The sequence below is a fragment of the Somniosus microcephalus genome, chromosome 13 (assembly GCF_052327205.1).
Source record: "Somniosus microcephalus isolate GS21.2 chromosome 13, FLI_Smic_1.0, whole genome shotgun sequence".
Taxonomy (NCBI): domain Eukaryota; kingdom Metazoa; phylum Chordata; class Chondrichthyes; order Squaliformes; family Somniosidae; genus Somniosus; species Somniosus microcephalus.
This window is the reverse complement of record NC_140999.1, coordinates 123,486,258-123,505,093: the sequence shown is the minus strand read 5'-3', so window position 1 is coordinate 123,505,093 and position 18,836 is coordinate 123,486,258. Positions and strand designations below refer to the sequence as shown.

Below are 18,836 nucleotides of genomic sequence, written 5' to 3'. Positions count from 1 at the left end.
GTTGGGAAACCCGGGAGAACGGGTTTCCCCGCAGGCCCTGCCAAATTCAACAGCAGGGCCTGATTTTAATGGGAAGCCTGTTTGCCATCCGCAGCCAGCCAGATTGAGATGTTGGCTTGGCTGGCTCTGGGCGGGTAGGCCTGCGGCACTAGGCCATAGAGAGAAGGGAGTGATCGCATGGGGCTGAGGTTTGCCGGAGGAGGGGTAAAGAGAGAAAGAGGGTCTGGAGGAGCGAGGGGGATGGGGTTGAGATCGCAAAACGATTGGCAAGTGGCTATAGCAACAGGGGTGGGGGCCTAAACATAGATTGCAGGCCGGGCAGCAGCCAGAGAAGCAGGGGGCGGGGGGTTGGAAATCGGAGGCCTCGGGGCGGGTTGGAAGCGGGTCCAGGTCAGGATTCAGATATTTAACACTAACTACCCCCACACCCCTAACCCACCTGTTTTTTAGGTTAAAATTCCACCCCCCCCCCCCCACCCGTCTCAAATAGTGGACTCTAATTATTGTCATACATATATATTATATAAAAATAAATAAAATAAATTATATATATTGTATTCTATATTATTAGAGAAAATTCCAGAATAAACCAATTGAAATAAATTCAATTAACAAGTCCCACCACGTTGTGTAATGATTGTATAATTACATTCATCATTGAGAGGAGACTGCAAACACAAACACAAGGAGGAAGGGAAGAAAGAGAAAGAGGGGAGTAGCAAATACTACAGATATTGGACGGAGACCAGTATCTGTAGAATGCACTGAGCTACCAGTAGAGCAGAGTCACATTGAGCTCAGCTGTAAAGTTGCACTGGTACTGCTAGCACACAAGAGCAGTACGCTACTCTCCAGTTGGTGAATTCTCAAGCTATGGGAGCATGGGCTGTCCCATAACAATAAAGGATTGGGAGGTTCATAAAGTACCCGGCCAGTCCAATGGACCACCTGGGCATTTTTAAAATGTGACTTCGTACCAGACTAGAGATGTAGTACACTAGATGGGAAGTCTATGTGGGGTTAAGACTATCTCCTAGAAATGGTGTCACACCTCCCCAATTCAGCATGCTTAGGAGTGAGATTGGGAGCTATATCACATTACTACTTTCAGATCTATATGCATAAAACTGCTTTACAGTGATGCATAAGCACCGGTACAATGGCAGTGCAAATGTACATGTGGAAACACTTTCTAGAAAAATAAAAGTGAGAATGCCCGATTACAAAATGAATGCAATGTATTGAAGAGAATCAGGTCTTAGAAAACAAACAGTAACCACCAATTGACAAAGACAGCAAGGGTAGTATCCACTGTAGTTGAGGTAATAGTCAACTGTAATCATTTTATGCCAGTTGGAAAGCAAAATGTCTCATCCTATGTAATAAATTATTGTATGTACATTACTGTATATACAGTTTAGTTTTGCAGTATTAGCAGGAAGTGTCCACGGGAAAACAATGCAAATATTGACTAATGGAAGGTCATAGTGATGGATATTGACTCCAGCATTAAGAAAGCAACCAAGTGGGTGGTATAACAAATGAGGTTGAATGTGGTGAACGTTACTGAACACTGATGGTTAGTTGTTCAACCCAGAAAACACTAATCAGATAATCCTGAAAATATCAACCAATATTGGTTTGACTATGCCCTTTGATTCATTTTGTACAAGTTATGGATGATGTTTCAACAAGTGAAAATTCTTCAGCATTCAGTCCAGGAGTACTGTACAACACAAACGGAAAAAAATGGCTCACCTGTATTACAAGGCTGTAACACACAAGCTTCCTTGTGCTTTATTACCTCCAATCTCAACAGGCCCATCATCCAGATATCAAGAGTGTGTGTTACAGCCTTGAAAAGGCTCCCTGTATACTTTGCGTTTAGAGGTTTCCCATGTGAGGTTTCCAAATAGGTTTCATTACTGGTGCCAAGTTTTCTTTTACTGTTAATCATTACAAAAGGAACCAGAATTAATGCCCCAGTTGATGCCCTGCCGAATCAACCAGCTAGGCACCGGGTTGGGTTTGAAGCTGGACGTTTCCTGGTGCTTATGGTTGAGTTTCACACTGGACACTACACTTACACACCAATTCATTAGGGGGTGGGGGGAAGAAGGGGAAGGTGGGAGTGGGAGAATTCCCTCTAAACATTTGAAACTTGATTTCAATATGCACCAAGTGCAAATTTTCTAGAAATCACCTGTAAAGGGGAATTACCCACCCCCCCCCCCGCCGAAAAAAGTTAATATAGACCCTGTCACGTGATCCAATATAATTTCAGGTTCCCTGCAAATAAAATAAAAAAGGACAAAATAGCAAGAACACTTTCTGTCCTTTCATCTTGAAAACAAATATCCACATCACAGAATAATTGCTGCAATGGCAACTTTTTTTTTTTTTTTAAATTCAATATCTGCTATATATTAAAATGAAAAACAAGAGGCAATGATGAATAAGGCAATGATCTAGCAACTGAATTCCTGGACTAGATCATTGCCTTGTAATTCACCTGCAGGCATTCAATAATCTATACATAATATTTTTGTATATATTCTATATACACACATAAATATAAGTCATGTATAGATCTGTGTACAGAACATCTCTCAAAAGCTGGAACCTTGTCACTTTTTTTTTTACACACAGGTTCGTCAGCCCACGTTAAACATTGTGCTAAACCTTTTAATAACCATCAAAAGGTGATTCGCATTACGGGCCATTTCCGAGGATTCAGTACCATGTTTACTGATCGGTCCAATAATTGACCAATTTGCAAAAGTCTCGTTGACAAGGAAGAAGTTGGGGGGGGGGGGGGGGTGGAGGAAGAGGGAGAAGCAAAATGTACAGATCGGCTTTTCTTCTGTTCACCGCATGCAAGAGGTGTCGAGGGTAATCTACGGAGCAAACCAGAAATATGGGGAGGCAGGGAAAGAGGATCAGTCACTTGTCTGCCTCTTGGCCTCATTGTCCCCCCCCCTCTCTCGCTAAAAATCCAAAAAGTGCTTAAGTCTTCATCTCCTCCTGCTGCCACTTGCACTGCATTAGTCTTCAGAGTATGCAATGACCTCCGCGTGAGCCATCTCGTACTGGATTGCCTGTTGCTGAAGCTGTTGTATTTGTTCTTCTGTAGCCTCGGTTGTGTAAATCCCTTGGACCTGGGCCATGGCAGCATCTGCTACAGCTGTGGAGGAAGAGGAAGCAGCAGCTTACCCTTTTATAAAAAAACTTTCAGTACAGGCAACAAACCTTTGGAAGAGGTCATTCAGAGCTGGTCTTCACCCGACACATTAAGCTGCATTTCTCGTTCAGCGGCTGAAAGACCTGCTGTGGAAATCTGCTTTTACTTTATTACACTTTAAAAAACTAGTATTCAGAAGGTCAAGACTATCTACTCTTATAATTAAAATGACAAAAGTTCTAAAGGAATATAGTTTGGACTGGAGACCAATGGAAATATTATTTTAAATAAATAATCCACCAGTTGTTGCATTTTAAAGAGGTTTACTACTAATTCTGTTGGGATTTTTTTCTTAAGGGGAACAAGTTAAGTTTAAGAAATTCCATAGGTTATTTATTTACACATCGTATGAGCTCGGAGGCTTCAATCTAAACCCTTCGATAATTAAAGACTGAGTGTCCGACATCAACACCTTAAAAAGAATCTACAAAGAAATATTGCTAACTTCAGCATTTCCCCCATGTGTTTAAGAGGGATAGAATAGAGGTAGCATCGTGAAGGGTAGAAGCAGTAAGGGGGTGAAAAATGGCCTAGAAAGGTGAAAGAAAGAGAGCCTGCATTTATATAGCACTTTACATGACTTCAAAATGTCCTAAAGCGTTTTACAGGCAATTAAGTACTTTTGAAGTGTAGTCACTGTTATAATGTAGGGGAGCACAGCAAGGTCCCACAAACAGCAATGAGATTAATGGCCAGAACTCTCCTGCTCTTCTTTGAGGGCAGACGGAGCCTCGATTTAACGTCTCATCTGAAATACAGCACCTCGTACAGTGCAACACTCCCTCAGTGCTGCACAGAAGTGTCAGCCCAGATTAGGTGCTCAAGTCCTGGAGTGGATGTACAGAGCCCAGCATGGACAGCAAACTGAATCAGAAATACAGACACTATCCCAGATTTTGATTGTGAGCATTAATGTAACTCTATTACATGGTCAGACTCATTTCGTTTTTTATTGAATGGTGCTAAATTTAGAAAGGATTGATAAAATGGGCCCATGGTGAAGGGTTTTAAATACCGGGAGAGACAAGTCAAATGTCAAAGAGTTAGTAGTAACAATAGAACTTTTTTCAGGTCACACTTTTTTACTGTTACACAATGAAATGGATTTATGGAATAAGTTATGAGGGAAGGCCATTGAATCAGATAGTAAAAGGTTCAAGGGAATTAGAGGGGTTTCTGGAAAAAAAGGAATTGAAATTTTTATCAAAGAAGGGTTAGATAAAGATGCAAGTCTTCAGGATGTCGTCAATAATTTCAACGCTCTCATGAGCACAAGAAATACAGAGTGTCAGTGGAATGCACCATCGCCTGGACATATCTTGAAAAGCAGAAAGATTTTGATGGCATGATGTCACATAAAATCTTTTGTTGCTGCCCCCCAACCATAAAGTTATTGAAATTGCAAGAAAACAGATCAGTCACTAGCCAGTTGAGGACATTCTTAAGTCAGCTGCTTAGTAACAATGGGAGCAAACATTCTGAACAGGTTCAGGAGTGAATACTGACAACTACATTTCCTCACACTAGGACTGGGTCCCAGTAGTTTCCTACCTGTCACTGCAGTGTGTGCAGCAGCCTCTAGCTCGGCTTGTGTCACTATCTGCTGGTCAGTGATTGGCACGTATTGGATCTGTCCATCATGGCTCACTGTGATCTTAGTAAAGTAACACAACATCAAGAGATTGACAGCAACAAACATTTACTATAGAGAGGTCAAGTATCTGAAGAGACTGGTCATTACAATACTGAAACGTTTTAAATAAAATATTCAATGGGGATAGTGGCAATTTCACACTTCATCCAATGGATTTTGTAGATTTAAAAATCAAAACTGCAAATGAAAGGAATTGTATGCCATAAAATGTGGCCTATATACTGGAATGTGTACCCAGTATTGTCACCAAATTCTCATTTTTAAAGCAGCTTTTTTGGGGTGGAATTATTTGTAAAGGAAAATATAGATGACTACAGCCAAATGCAGTATAATTGCGAAATAACAACAGAAAATGCTGGAAATACTCAGCAGGCCAGGCAGCATCCGTGCTTAGTTTAGTTAAGCAGGGATGGTTCAAGAACTCTTTTTTAAAAGAATTAATCAAGTACTGCCACCTCCCCCCCTTAAAAAAGGATTGTGCACACAGTACCTTGAAATCAAATGGCTTTAGTGTCTTTAATGACAACATGCAACTCAAACATGATGAAGTAACTCACCAGTAGCTAAGAGACTGCCAAGATTTTGTTTGCAAGCATGCTAGGATACTTACATTTATCTCCATAGTAACAGTGCCTTTCAAGTACCTCTCCTTCTCAAGCAAGAGTTACTCACAAGTAGCTGCTTAAATGTGTACCCATGGGACAGCCCTGGCCCGCAGTGCACCGACAAACTGTGACATTAAGTGGATATGATGGAGGTGCACCGTGCTCACCATCATTCCTCACACATCTGGAAGGTCCAGAGATGCAAGCTAAAAACTTTAAGGTCCTAGCTCAATTCTTAGCGTCTTCTAGTTTAGCACAGCTGAGGTTTTATAACCATGGTTATGGAGGGAGAAAAGTTCCCATTTCTGATCACTATCCAGTAGGGCTGTCAATTAATTGTAGTTAATTTCTGAGATTAGTGCGTTAATTTTTTTGGCGATCAATGTTTTTAATGCGCGTTAATCACAGAAGTTACACTGGATCAGCCGTCGCGGTAACTGGAGTAATTGGTATGGGCATTGGTTAGAGAGCCAGGGAGATACTGTTCTGTAACATGGCCCTCGACAATAGGGAATGCATTTTCTTGCTGCCAAGAGTGAGAACTGATGACCAGTCTAGACAACTCCCAGATTTAACTTCATCAAGTTATCTATTTATTTTTGAAAAGCTCCATTTCTAAATGTAGTCACATCTCACTGGAGAAGAACTGTACCTGTTGTCCCTCTATGACCTGGTGTATCTGTGGATCTGATTCATACTGTATGTGGTGGATTTGACCATCCTGGACCTGCGGAGAGCATCAGTAAATTAATGAGGTACAATATTAGCTGGAAATAATAAAACATTAACAACTTGCATTTATATATAGCGCCTTTAACGTAGTAAAACGTCGCAAGGCACTTCACAGGAGTGTTATCAAACAAAATTTGACACCGAGCCACATAAGGAGATATTAGAACAGGTGACCAAAAGCTTGGTCAAAGAGGTAGGTTTTAAGGAGCGTCTTAAAGGAGGTGAGAGTGAATTCTAGAATCAGCTGCTAGTACTTACAGGGGGCCGGCAAGGGGGGGGGGGGGGGGGAATGTTAAACACACACACACAAAAAACTGTGAAAAAAGAATAAAGTTCCATTTATATAAAGCCTTTCACAACCTCAAAGTGCTTCACAGCCAATGAATTACTTTTGAAGTGTAGCCATTGTTATTTTGTAGGCAATGTGGCAACTGATTTGCACGCAGCAAGTCCTACATATGGCAAATGAGATTAATGATCAGTTAATCCAAGTCTTTTTTGTGATGTTAATTGAGGGATGATAGCTGGTCAGGATACGGGGCAAATTCCCTGCACCACTTCAAATTGTGCCATGGGTTCTTTTATTATCTGACTATCTGAACAGTCAGATGGGGCCTTAATTTAACGTCTTATCTGAAACATGGCACCTCTAATAACGGAGCGCTCCCTCAGTGCCGCACTGAAGCATCATCTTAAAGTACAAGTATACGCCTGTCCCATTGCTCCATGCCATAGCATTTTGCCATTTTTTGCTGTATGTCTGTTCTTAACGATCTTCCAGTGCATATCACAGTAAACTGGCACCTACCTGAATGTGGTGACCTTCAGGGACGACTACATACTCTTGTGGAACAAGGTGTGGTACACCTTCCTGCGAAATTATGTATTGCACCTTCAGGGAAGAAGAGAATGTCACAAGGTTTAGAAATAGAACACAAATCTATGAAAACAAACTGTGTCCAGTTATCTCTGTGAAATGCAAGACCTACCTGAACCATTAATGAATGCAACATTTTACTTTGAACCCAAATTTTAAGCCCACTTTCTAAACTGTATAGAAGGTATACAGCACAAGATAGCTCGAGATGATGCTGATCTGCGACCACCCCTATCCCTGCTTTGAGAATCTCAATTCCATCACAGATCTCTTGTAAATGAACAATACTTCAAGGAGCATTTAATCCAACTGAAATATTTCAAGATACGGTGCTAAGGTCTTCCCTTCCACAGTCAGTTTACACAAGGTTGAGTAGGGGTTATTTTTACTATTAATTGCCAGGCAAAAAAAAAAACAGGTGCTAGCGAATCGGAAACCTGTTTTACACCTCAAGATTTTCTTTTCCATTGACTTCTGGTCCATAAGCTGCCCCACTATGTCGTGCACAAAAGCAGAACTTGGCAAACCTCCCTCCAATTTTTCCTTTCCACACCTGTGCAGAGATCTCCAGGTTCGACTCAGCACCGTCCCAGAACACAGATCAGCAATTCAACAGATAAGGAATCTCAAGTCTTAACTTGCTGCTGCCCTCAGATATTTGCTATGTGTTCAACATCAAGGACCACTCCTGTAAGTGAGCGTGCAAATCGAAGTGTGGCCTTATATGCACAGTATTGGGTGAAATGGTTTCCCAGGCTACTCTTGGCACTGTAATTTGCTCACTGGAAATTAGATGAGCTCTCTCATGTGCTCATAGTTTTTGGATAACAGAAGTTCATTCAGGAAGATAGCCAAGAGTTTATGATAAACTCTTTTGATCTCTGTGAATCGGGGAAGGTGGTAAAAAAAGATCAGGACACAGACACCAGATCAGGCAGCAGCAGGCTACAAGTGTAGAACCTGTGTGTGTTCAGGGAAAGTTGGTGGTTTTACATTAAGGGCCCACCGAAGTGTTCTTGATTTTTGTAGCAGCATGCGAACAGAAGTTGAACTGACTGTGCCAAGTGACTTTCAGTGTACTTGCTGTTCTGTACATTTTAACTACCGTGCAATAAAGTAGCTTACAAACCGAACAACGCCTCGCCTAGTGTTTAATCTCTCCAAAGGTGGACCGAGTTAAGTACATGTGCTTAAGTACATGTGCTTAAACCACAGAGATCTGTTCCAGATCACTAAGGAGTTTCATTGTCAGACTCCCAGGTTCTGCTATCACGTCAGCAGACACTGGACAGTGGGAGACAACTTCAGTAGAGAAGTAGGCAATCATGCCGCTCAAGGGAACGACTGACGTCACTGCATCGGAGCAGATATCTGCGGCAGATCCAAATGAGTAACAGTCCGTAATGCAAAACGTACACACCAGGTTGAGCCCACCCGATGGAGCAGTCACGATACAATAGGAAGAACTGAACTGCCCAAAAGCACAGAGCTGTCAATCAACATGACACTTGGCTGGCTGAAATAACTGACGCACTCGCGTCCCCTGCAAATTGGCTCTATCGCTAAACAGGTTCTCAATGACATCTTCCTTGACTGAGTGAGCATCAAAGACCATTAATACCATTTGATGATATCTGCATATCAACACCTAACTTTTCAGAGCCCTTTGTTGCATCGTGTGGACCAGCCAGATTTCACAGCAGTTGAGTATGGCACTTGAAGCTACCTCTAAAATCCAGCCCAACACGTGAATATGGATTCTCAGAGGAGCCAAGTCTGCAGTGATCAATTAAAAATAGTACCCTCACAAGCCTCAATAATAAACAGTATATAGTATAATCGTTCCTATGACATTAAATAGAACAGATTTCAGATTTGCCATCCCGCATCCTCACTCCATGGAGCTTCAGCTACACCACTCAAATCAATTCCATTAAAATGCTAACACACTGTATTTGACAAAGTAAATTATAGGTACACATATTTTATATGCAAAGTACGAATCTTGTTACTGGTCAGTATTGTTGCACTGTTTACATACCAAAGTTTAGGGACCCCTTTAAGTGTGCACGGAGTACTGCTGGAGTTTAACTGACTAAAATTGGACAGTTACCAGGCGGAGGTGGGGAAAGTATATATAAAAAGTAACGAATAGTAAGCTACTCAAATGTTACCTGGTTATCTGCTGTAACTAAATGTTGAACGGTCTGTCCGTCAGATGTTATGTGTTGGATGTACGTCGTCTCATCCTGAATTTGGGGGGGGGGGGGGGGGGGGGAGGAGAAAGGAAAGATGAAAAAAAATGTCAATCTCGGTAGAAAATAAGGCACAAGAACTGAAAAGCAGTTTGAAGAAGAGACTGGAATTATTACAGACCACTCACTTAAGTTTCAGGGTAGTAAACATAGCGTGCCACCTACCTGGTCAGAAATGGACTGCTCCTGGGCGACTATGATGTGGTCCTGGGTCAATGCCTGGAATCGGTCGGGTGAAATAACAGTCTCGTCTGTCTGTAGAGCTGCACAGCGGATACAAACAAACAGTTTTCTCCAGTCAGCAGAGGACTCTCAGATTCAGATATTAGTCCTTTTATAAAGAATATCCGAGCTTCTAAAACCGAAATATAAAATGGCAGAGCAGCATCTGGAAGAGAGCACGCAGGCTCGCGGATGGCCCAGCAAGTTTACACAGCGAGTAACTGCGCTAGATAGAGCAACAAGATGCCACGCTCAATCCTGTGCACGAGGTAGCTGACCTCAGCCACGACTCTTTCAGGGGTTCTACAATTGGCCGCAGCATCCTTAGATTAGGAACGAGGGGGGAAACCCCGCGGCACCCCCCAACAGGGTTTCCACTTCTGATCTCCCCCTGAAAAATGAGCCCATGAGATGAACATAGGATTAGGCGCTACTGTGATGCCAACCACAATCAAATAAAAGGTCACTTGCATAAGGTGCCAGAGGGTACCATATCTCAAGCATGAGAATCAAGGGATATGGGGATAGGGTGGGAAGATGATCAGCCATGATCTTATTGAATGGCAGAACAGGCTCGAGGGGCTGTATGGCCTACTCCTGCTCCTATTTCTTATGCTCTTATGGAGTCAAAGGGCAGGGGAGCAAAGTGGTGAGAAAAAGAAACCTGTAGAAATTATTGTTTTAAAACAGATTTCTGTTGCTCACATGAGTAGTAATGAATTTAGTCTTATGGTTATAATCATTTTATTCTTTAACTTCAGCATAAAAAGCAATTCACAAGCAGAGTATAGTCACAGATAGACACGTAAACATGGCATGGGTCCCTCTTCGTGCTGCTTGAACAAAGGAAAGCGCTTATATTTAAACATTATTCTGTTTATCAAAGTGGAAGTAGCCTTGCCTTACTTAGTAGTCTCCAGTCAAAAGCACCGTCCTTCAGCTGATGCACACAAATTTACATTTCTCATACATCAACATTCGGTAGTGAAATCTGTACCTCACTCTCTCTCTCTCTCTAATGATGCCAACCACATTTTTCCCCCTATATTAAATGAACTAAACATGAACACCTTTCAGAAGCTGAATTAACCGAGTTCCATATGCCAACACAGGTGGGTATCCATCAGCACTGATGGGTACCCACCTGAAGCATTAACCTGCATTCAGATGCTGACAGATCTCTAGAGCTTTTCCAGCATTTTTATCCCAGTTACGGAGTCTGTCCCAGATTGTGGTTTGTAACTAGTTAGCCTACCCATAGGAGAGAATATTAACATTGAAGCCTTGTTTGGGCCACATTGGAGCAGGCCAAACCTTTCCTGGTAGCTGCCATTGCAACACTGTAGCACTCTAACCATTCAGTCTGGAACCAAAGACAGTTCTTTCTCCCTCACCCACCTCAGTCTTTCTCCAGAATAATAGAAATAAAGAAAAGGTTGGCACCAAACTCCTGTGCCACCAAGTGTGCATCTTCAGTAAAACACTAAACAGAAGAATTTTTTTTCGTGTTACACTAGACACTGGCAGTTAGAGTGTTGCGCCAATTTAATTCAAGCTTGTGTGAACAGGGCACAAAATAGAGGTATTAAGAGTTGTTTTCAAGCATCATCTCACATCTAAAGTAGCTTCACATACAATGACTTGTTCTGAAATGATGTGCAGAAAATGGTTACCATAACAAGAGCCCACAGACGGCAGCGAGGTGAATGAACAGTTAAATCCGATTTTGGTGGAGCAATATTATCAGGTGCACAGGCATCACAAAGTATTTATTGTGTGGCATCACAGATCTGTGGTGGCTTTCATCTTCTCAAAGTAGATCAGCGCGAGAAGTGTATTATCTACTGTATATCTTTCATTACAACAGGGCAAATAAGTTACCGTACCCAGCTGATTGATAAAAAAGAAAAATCTTGGAGCTGGTTAAAATAGAAGGGGGAAAAAAACATTGACCTAACAAATTCCTTCATGATGCAAAATCCGCTGCCTCATTTTCAGTTATCAGGTTGCATTAGGGAATAATATGAATGTGCCTCACTAACCCAGTTGGTTGAGGACTTGAATCTATTATACTTGGGGGAAAAAAAATTGGCACAAAGATGTACGGGCAAAAATACTGAAAGTAGCTTCTGGAAGAAATTTTATATTGCAATAAACAACAGTGGTTTGTACATTTCAACCAAAGTGGCCTGTACTCTCGAGCAACTTCTGGTATAATTGTGACCCTGATCTTGTATTGGAGTCTGTCTGTGCATTAATTAAAAAAAAACACATCTGATCTTTCTGGTTCAATCATTATAGCATATCGATTTTAGAAACCAGAAATATCACATTCTTAAAATAGCATGTTACTCGGAACCGTGAGCGATGGCGACATCACTGGGGATGAGATGGCTCAGAAGAGCTACTGAGCTCGACAGCTAAAGTCAATCCTTTATTCAGGATACTTCGGTTAATTTCATTCATACCATTAGGCTCAGTGAGGCCACTGATCCCGTTTCCCAACACTTAATGTGCAAGCAAAAATACTTAAGATAGTTCTGTTAGCTAATTTCTGAAAAGGAGACTGCCAGGAATGGCAGGTGCTTTGCAACTTACCGATCGCTTCGTCATCACTGTTCAGAATGATGTGCTGCTGCCGGGGCTTCTTCTGCTGATAGTCAAAACTGTGCAGTCGCTCAATGTGGAACTTCAGGTGGCCATTTCGATTAAACCTTTATTTTTTAAAAAAGACAGAAATCACGAGATGATGATTTTTCTTTAATTGAAGACAAATTTTTGAGGGAATTATAAAGTAGCATTTAACCAATCCTTCCTATGCAACAGCTGGATTTGATTACTACTTAGCCCCTTTTTTCAGCTTTTCTTTGTAAAAAGACAGACTCCAATTTAGGAGGATTTGCAAGTCAATACGTTGCAAGAACCATTGTGGTTTAGTAATCAACCTACTGCTTAGATTTACAGAATGTGGCTAAATCCAAGAGAAAGTAATGAATAATTTGGCACCAAAAATTACACCATTAAAATTCACAATGGATTTGGTCAAAAAAAAAAATAATTTCTCACCTTTACATTCAGGGTTAAAATAACAGATGGCAAATGAGTTCTGGGCAAAGAACTATCAGGCAGTTATGTTTTGAACACTTATAAACTGCATCTTAATTTTTCAACATACAGTTGGATAGAGTTTCATACTTTTAAAATGATTAAAAATGAAAAAACAGGAGACAAATGCATTTTAATGACCACTGCATAACTGCAATATTGCCACTGTCCTGCAGGGGGCAATGCTTCAGATAGCATTGCTCTCAATGTGACGGGTAGTGGAAGCATGGAGCTCACAAGGCACTGCATAAAATCCAAGTGTTGAGGTGGTTTTAGCAAGGAATTCCACACATTTAGCACAAATAGAATTTTCCAGCACTTTTGCCTTTCCCAATGAGTCCCATGAGCATTTACAAAAATAATGAATTTAACTGGTGGTGCAATGGAACATCAACATCCAGAGGCTTGGAGCACATGGACACAGGTACAATCCCTGGGCTGCTGACTTCCTGATAGCAGTCTGATCACAGAGAGAAATACCAAGCAGCAGCTGGCTATCTACTCCCAGGGGATGGAATGGGAACGGCTGTTGGGAAAAGAGAGAAAAGAGGGAGAAAAAAAATAAATATCAGTGGGCAAGCTGTGGTCTTGTTGTTGGTAAATGACAATACTGATGCAAGCCTAGGTGCATATTCCCTCCACTATCTTGGTACATTACCAACAGAGCTCAGGGCAAGGCAAGGAAGAAAGCCTTTTTCCAAAAAAAAAAGGGTATGAATCCTTAGAAAACAACAGAAGTTAATTGTTTTTAGCACAAATGTATTCCCTGCGGCATTGTTCACAGTACTGATACGGTGAACTTCTGTAGATATGCTTGATCACTCTGACCAGTAACTGTGAGGTGCTATACTTCGAATGGAGAAAAGCTGGGTGATGTGGACAAGAGCACAAGACTGGTAACCTCCAGATTGTTTCCCGTGGCACACACTGGGCAGGTTAAGGAGAGGGCGTTTAGGAAGAGCAGGTTAAGGAGAGGGCGTTTAGGAAGAGCAATGTGTAGCTCGTGCAGAAGGGAAGGGTTCCTATTCTTGGGACACTGAAGTGTGTTCTGGAACAAGGAATGGCCTTCACTTGAGCCGGTCACCCCAACATCCTTACCGAGGGCAAGTGGAGCACTGGGGGAGGATTTAAACTAATAAGGCAAAGGGTGGGGGGAGAGAGTGACAAAAGTCTAAGTTTGAGATTAGAGAGACAGCAGAATAAATAAACTTGTTGCAATAGTTGCAGCTGAAATAAATAATGAGAAAATATTACCAGAGAAGAAAAAGAGGCTTTGAGGTAGAAGATTTTTAAAAAACCACACTGTTGCAGAAAGGGCAAGGGGTTTCAAAAAATTAAATGAGAAAACAAGGAAAAATAATTGATCAATATTCCAAAAAAAAATTGGTTTCAGGATTGAGTAAGGATGTCCTATTAGATTCCATTAGACAGAATCCATATTGATTGAGTTAAGAAAGAGTAGGAGTTAAGGGCAGTTTCTCAGAGTGGTTGGAAGTGGGTAGCGGTGTCCCACAGGGTTCTATCGGTGTCCAATGATTGGGATACAAGACTCAAAAGGAGTGGTGTCTAAAGTTGCAGACAAAATAGGCATTGTAAATAATTCTGGAGGACCAAAGGGAGCTGCAAAGGGATAGGATTTGGATGGCAGAATGGGCAAAGAAAGTGCCAGATGGAATTCAATGTCAGTAATGAGATTTTGATTTTTTTAAATTACACTTTGAGTGGGGGAAAAAAGTTGGGTGAAGTGGAATAGCAGAGAGATTTGGAGGCTTCACATTCACAAAACATTAAAAAGCAGCATCTGAAGTGGATAAGGCCATAAAAAGCTAATGGAATACAGTACTAGGTTTTATTTCAAGGAGGTATAGAATATAAAAGTTAGTGAATTTATATAAAACTTTAGTAAGACCACAGTTGGAGTACTGTGCGCAGTTTGGGCTCCACATTGTAGGAAGGATGTTGAGGCAATAAAAGAATAGAGCACAGATTCACTCAGATGCTGCCTAGCATGAGGAAATACAAATAAACTTAAAATTGTGGCTGTTTTCATTACAACACAGGTGATTATGGGGTGATTTGATAGACGTGTTTAAAATTATGAAGGGATGGGACAAAATATATTTTAAAAAACTTTCCAGTGATTGAAGCGTCTAGAACGAGGGGACATAGATATAAGATTACAGACTTTACAGCCCAACTGGCCTATGCCAGTGTTTATGCTCCACAAGAGCAGGAGAAACATTTGGGTGTTTTTTTTTTACACAAAGGGTAAAGCTGTAGAATGCACTACCAGAACTTTTATATTCTATACCCCTTAAAATAAAACCTAGTAATCCATTAGCTTTTTTCACTTCAGGTGCTGCGAATGTGAAGAAATACTGATTGAAGCAGGAGTGTCTCAATATTGATCAATAGGTTAGATAGGTAATTAAAGGAAAGGGGAATAAAGGGATATGGAAACAGAGCAGGCACAGGGATTAGGTCTACTGCATATCAGAATCATAGAATGGTCACAGCACGGAAGGTGGCCATTCGGCCCGTGCTGATTCTCTAAGAGCACCTCAGCTAGTCCTGCTCCCCCGCCCTTGCCCCGTAGCCCTGCAATTTTTTTTTTCTTTCCAGGTACTTATCAAATTCCTTTTTGAAAGCTGTGATTGAGTCTGCCTCCACCACCCTTTCAGGCAGTGCATTCAAGATCATAACCATTTGCTGAGTAAAAAGTTTTTTTTTTTGTCTTTGGTTCATTTGCCAATCACCTTAAATCTGTGTCCTCTGGTTCTCGACCCCTCTGTCAATGGGAACAGTTTCTCTCTATCTACTCTTTCTAGACCCCTCATGATTTTGAACACCTCTATCAAATCTCCTCTCAATCTTCTCTGCTCTAAGGGGGAACAACCCCAGCTTCTCCAGTCTATCAACGTAACTGAAGTCCCTCATTCCTGGAATCATTCTCGTAAATCTTTTCTGCACCCTCTCTAAGGGCTTCACGTCCTTCCTAAAGTGCGGTGCCCAGAATTGGACACAATACTCCAGTTGAGGCCGAACCAGTGTTTTATACTGGTTCATCATAATTTCCACGCTTTTGTACTCTATACCTCTATTCATGAAGGCCAGGATCCCGTAAGCTTGTTTTAAACTGCTTTCTCAACCTGCCCTGCCACCTTCAACAATTTGTGCGCATATACCCCTAGGTCTCTCTGTTCACCCCCTTTAGGATTGTATCATTTAGTTTATACATCCACTCCTCATTCTTTCCACCAAAATATATCACTTCGCATTTTTCTGTGTTAAATTTCATCTGCCATGTGTCCGTCCATTCCACCAGCCTGTCTATGTCCTCTTGAAGTCTATCACTATCCTTCTCACTGTTCACTCTACTTCCAAGTTTGGTATCAGCTGAAAATTTTTAAATTGTGCCCTGTACATCCAAGTCATTAATATATATTAAGAAAAGCAGTGGTCCTAGTACCGACCCCTGGGGAACACCACTGTATGTAGAGGTACGGACTGGTTGGGCCAAACGGCCTGTTTTCAGATTGCAATATCCATGTAGTTTTATCACTAGCAAAAGTTATTTATATTATGTACAATACATGTGGTATATAGTCCAAATATGCCTTAGTCTAGTAAACAAGTAAATCAATCTTTGTTCTCAACTCATCCTAGCCACGCCTCTCCGTATTGCCTCGGAGATTTAGGCCTCCGTACTTCGGTTTGCTTGTAAATCATAATCTCAGGGTTGTAGAGGTCCCAGTAAGTCTACATCAGCCTCTTGATAAAATCAAGTTCCAGGCTTGTCCAAGCTCATTCTGCCATTTTATACTGAGGAGCTGAGCAAAATGCACATTATAATAAAGGCCGCTTACTACGAATAGCCTTCCCTGAAGTCTAGACCAAGATTTATAGCAGCTGATTGCAGTGTTATAAATGAGGCATACGAGAGAAACCTAATCATTGATTTTAACTTCCTGGTCACTAAAGGTTGGGAAGGGGAAGAGGGAGGGAAGGTAGGAAGATCATAACATATGTGCAATTAAATCTTTGACAGTTGTGTGAAGCCTAGTGGGTGAAAGATTTACCTCTGTCCACAAATATCGCAGCCAAAAGGCTTCTCATTCGTGTGAGTCAGCAGGTGTCGCCGAAGATCCTTCTTGTTCTTGGATGCAAAACTACACTGGTTACATTTGTGAGGTCTCAGGTTAGAATGCTGCAGCATATGATTCTGAAGACAAGACAGATCCTTACATTACCAAGGGACACAATCAGACTAAAAATCAGTTTACACAGTTATAGAATCCCATCATAAGCACGTTACCCAAGAACATGCACAGTACTTTTGGCAAGCCCTAGACACCATATCGAAGTGAGTGTGAGGGAGTGTGGGCAAAAGACAAATGGGAGTGAAAAACACAGGGTGCATGTCCTACGCCACAGTGCATTGGTGCACCAGTGTACAGTGCTACCACTCTGCCTCTGATGAAGTCTACCTAATTAAAGGTCTGAAGTCTACAGTCGTGGGCACGTCAAGCACGCGGAGGTATAATTACTAGCTCATGTAATAGCGAAAGGGACCAAATTCCGAATGAGTGAAAATCTGAGAAACTTGTAAAGTCAGGCAAAAAAGTAAAAACAGCAAAGTGCTGATTGGGCCCCCAGCTTTCAGCTGGCTGATAAATGGACTCAAGATCCAAGTGTTGAGACACTGAAAGTGGTCTGGAAATAAGGAATACTTACTCGGACTTCCGGCCACGTATTGGCTGCAAAGTTACAATCAAGACACTTGAAGCCCTGCTCCCCTGCATGTGCTCTCTTGTGACTCTCCATCTCTGCTCGGCCGTGGAATGATGCAGTACATATTTTACAGGAAAACTTCTTCATTGATGACTGCAGGCTTGAATCAACTGGCGGAGATGTGATGTTGCCAGCGAACTGGGAAAGTAGGAAAAAAAAAAATTTAGATTTTTTTTAAACTTTCCCCTTTTGAAGGGGGAAGGAACCCAGGGTTGGGTGGTTCTGGATCACCTCCCAGGCTGGTCTGAAGTCACTGGCCTGCAATGCAATGAATGGAGCCACACTCGAGATACAAACAGCTTCTCTGCAATCGTGAGTCATTGGAGCAACACGACTGATGTAGCAGATCGCCGCTGTGGCAAAAAATGTGATGTTTTGAAAAAAAAAAATTGGTCAAGGAATATTTTTCTAAGGGTGTACAAAAATTTAACAAAAAAGTACTCACTCCCTTCAAGCTTTCCTCCCATTTATTCAGTTATCTTCATGTGGTCCCCCAAATGGTAAGCTGCAAGTGGCTACTTGGCCATGACCATCACCACTTACAGCTGGGAGTTCAGCCACCAGGGGTACTCATCACTAGACAAGTGAATCTTAGCTAGATGATATTACCCATGACTTGAACTCAAACTACAAGAACGTAAAATCAGTGTCTCACCAGGTAATCGAATGGCCTGCTTAAACCTTTAATGCTAGTTGGCAGCTGTAGGGCAAGAGGAATGAAGTGCTGGTCAAGGATGGTTTAACCGGAAATAACAACAGAAAATGCTGGAAATACTCAGCAGGCCAGGCAGCATCCGTGGAGAGAGAAACAGAGTTAACATTTCAGGTCTGGGACCCTTCATCAGAACTGGAAAAAGCTGGAGATGTAACAGATATTAAGCAGGTGCAGAGACAGGGGGGGGGTTAGGAGGGGGGGAAGGAATTGAAAGAACATCCTGTACTTTTGTAAGAGGCAGGAAAGATAAAATGTTGCAAATGGGAATGGCAAAAATCATACTGCATGAAAAATGGGGGCAGGGATAATTATCTGAAATTGTTGAACTCAAATGCTGAGTCCGGCAGGCTGCAAAGTGCCTAATCGAAAGATGAGGAGCTGTTCCTCGAGCTTACGTTGAGCTTCATTGGAACAATGCAATAGCCCGAGGACAGAGAGATCAGAGTGGGAGTGAAGCGGTGAATTAAAGTGACAGGCGACCGGAAGCTCAGGGTCACCCTTACGGACTGAACGGAGGTGTTCCGCAAAGCGGTCGCCCAATCTGCGTTTGGTCTCCCCAATGTAGAGGAGACTGCATCGTGAGCAGCGAATACAGTATATTAAATTGCAAGAAGTACAAGTAAATCGCTGTTTCACCTG

The 18,836-nt window shown here is 41.8% G+C and overlaps 1 protein-coding gene across 5 annotated transcripts in view; it reads right to left on the bottom strand.

The window, feature by feature from the left end:
• Positions 1 to 626: 626 nt before the first annotated feature.
• Positions 627 to 18,836, bottom strand: part of znf335 (zinc finger protein 335) — an 84,124-nt gene continuing 65,914 nt past the window's right edge. For 4 of the 5 annotated variants that reach the window (XM_086005259.1, XM_086005262.1, XM_086005260.1 and 1 more), the window contains 9 exons: positions 17,426 to 17,620; positions 16,771 to 16,913; positions 12,185 to 12,300; positions 9,530 to 9,627; positions 9,284 to 9,358; positions 7,041 to 7,124; positions 6,153 to 6,227; positions 4,793 to 4,895; positions 627 to 3,184 (listed from right to left, as the gene is read on the bottom strand). In XM_086005259.1, the coding sequence (XP_085861385.1) occupies positions 3,045 to 3,184; positions 4,793 to 4,895; positions 6,153 to 6,227; positions 7,041 to 7,124; positions 9,284 to 9,358; positions 9,530 to 9,627; positions 12,185 to 12,300; positions 16,771 to 16,913; positions 17,426 to 17,620 (1,029 nt within the window). In that variant the 3' untranslated portion in view covers positions 627 to 3,044. The remainder of the gene's footprint in view (positions 3,185 to 4,792; positions 4,896 to 6,152; positions 6,228 to 7,040; positions 7,125 to 9,283; positions 9,359 to 9,529; positions 9,628 to 12,184; positions 12,301 to 16,770; positions 16,914 to 17,425; positions 17,621 to 18,836) is intronic. The other variant, XM_086005263.1, reaches the window with a different exon arrangement.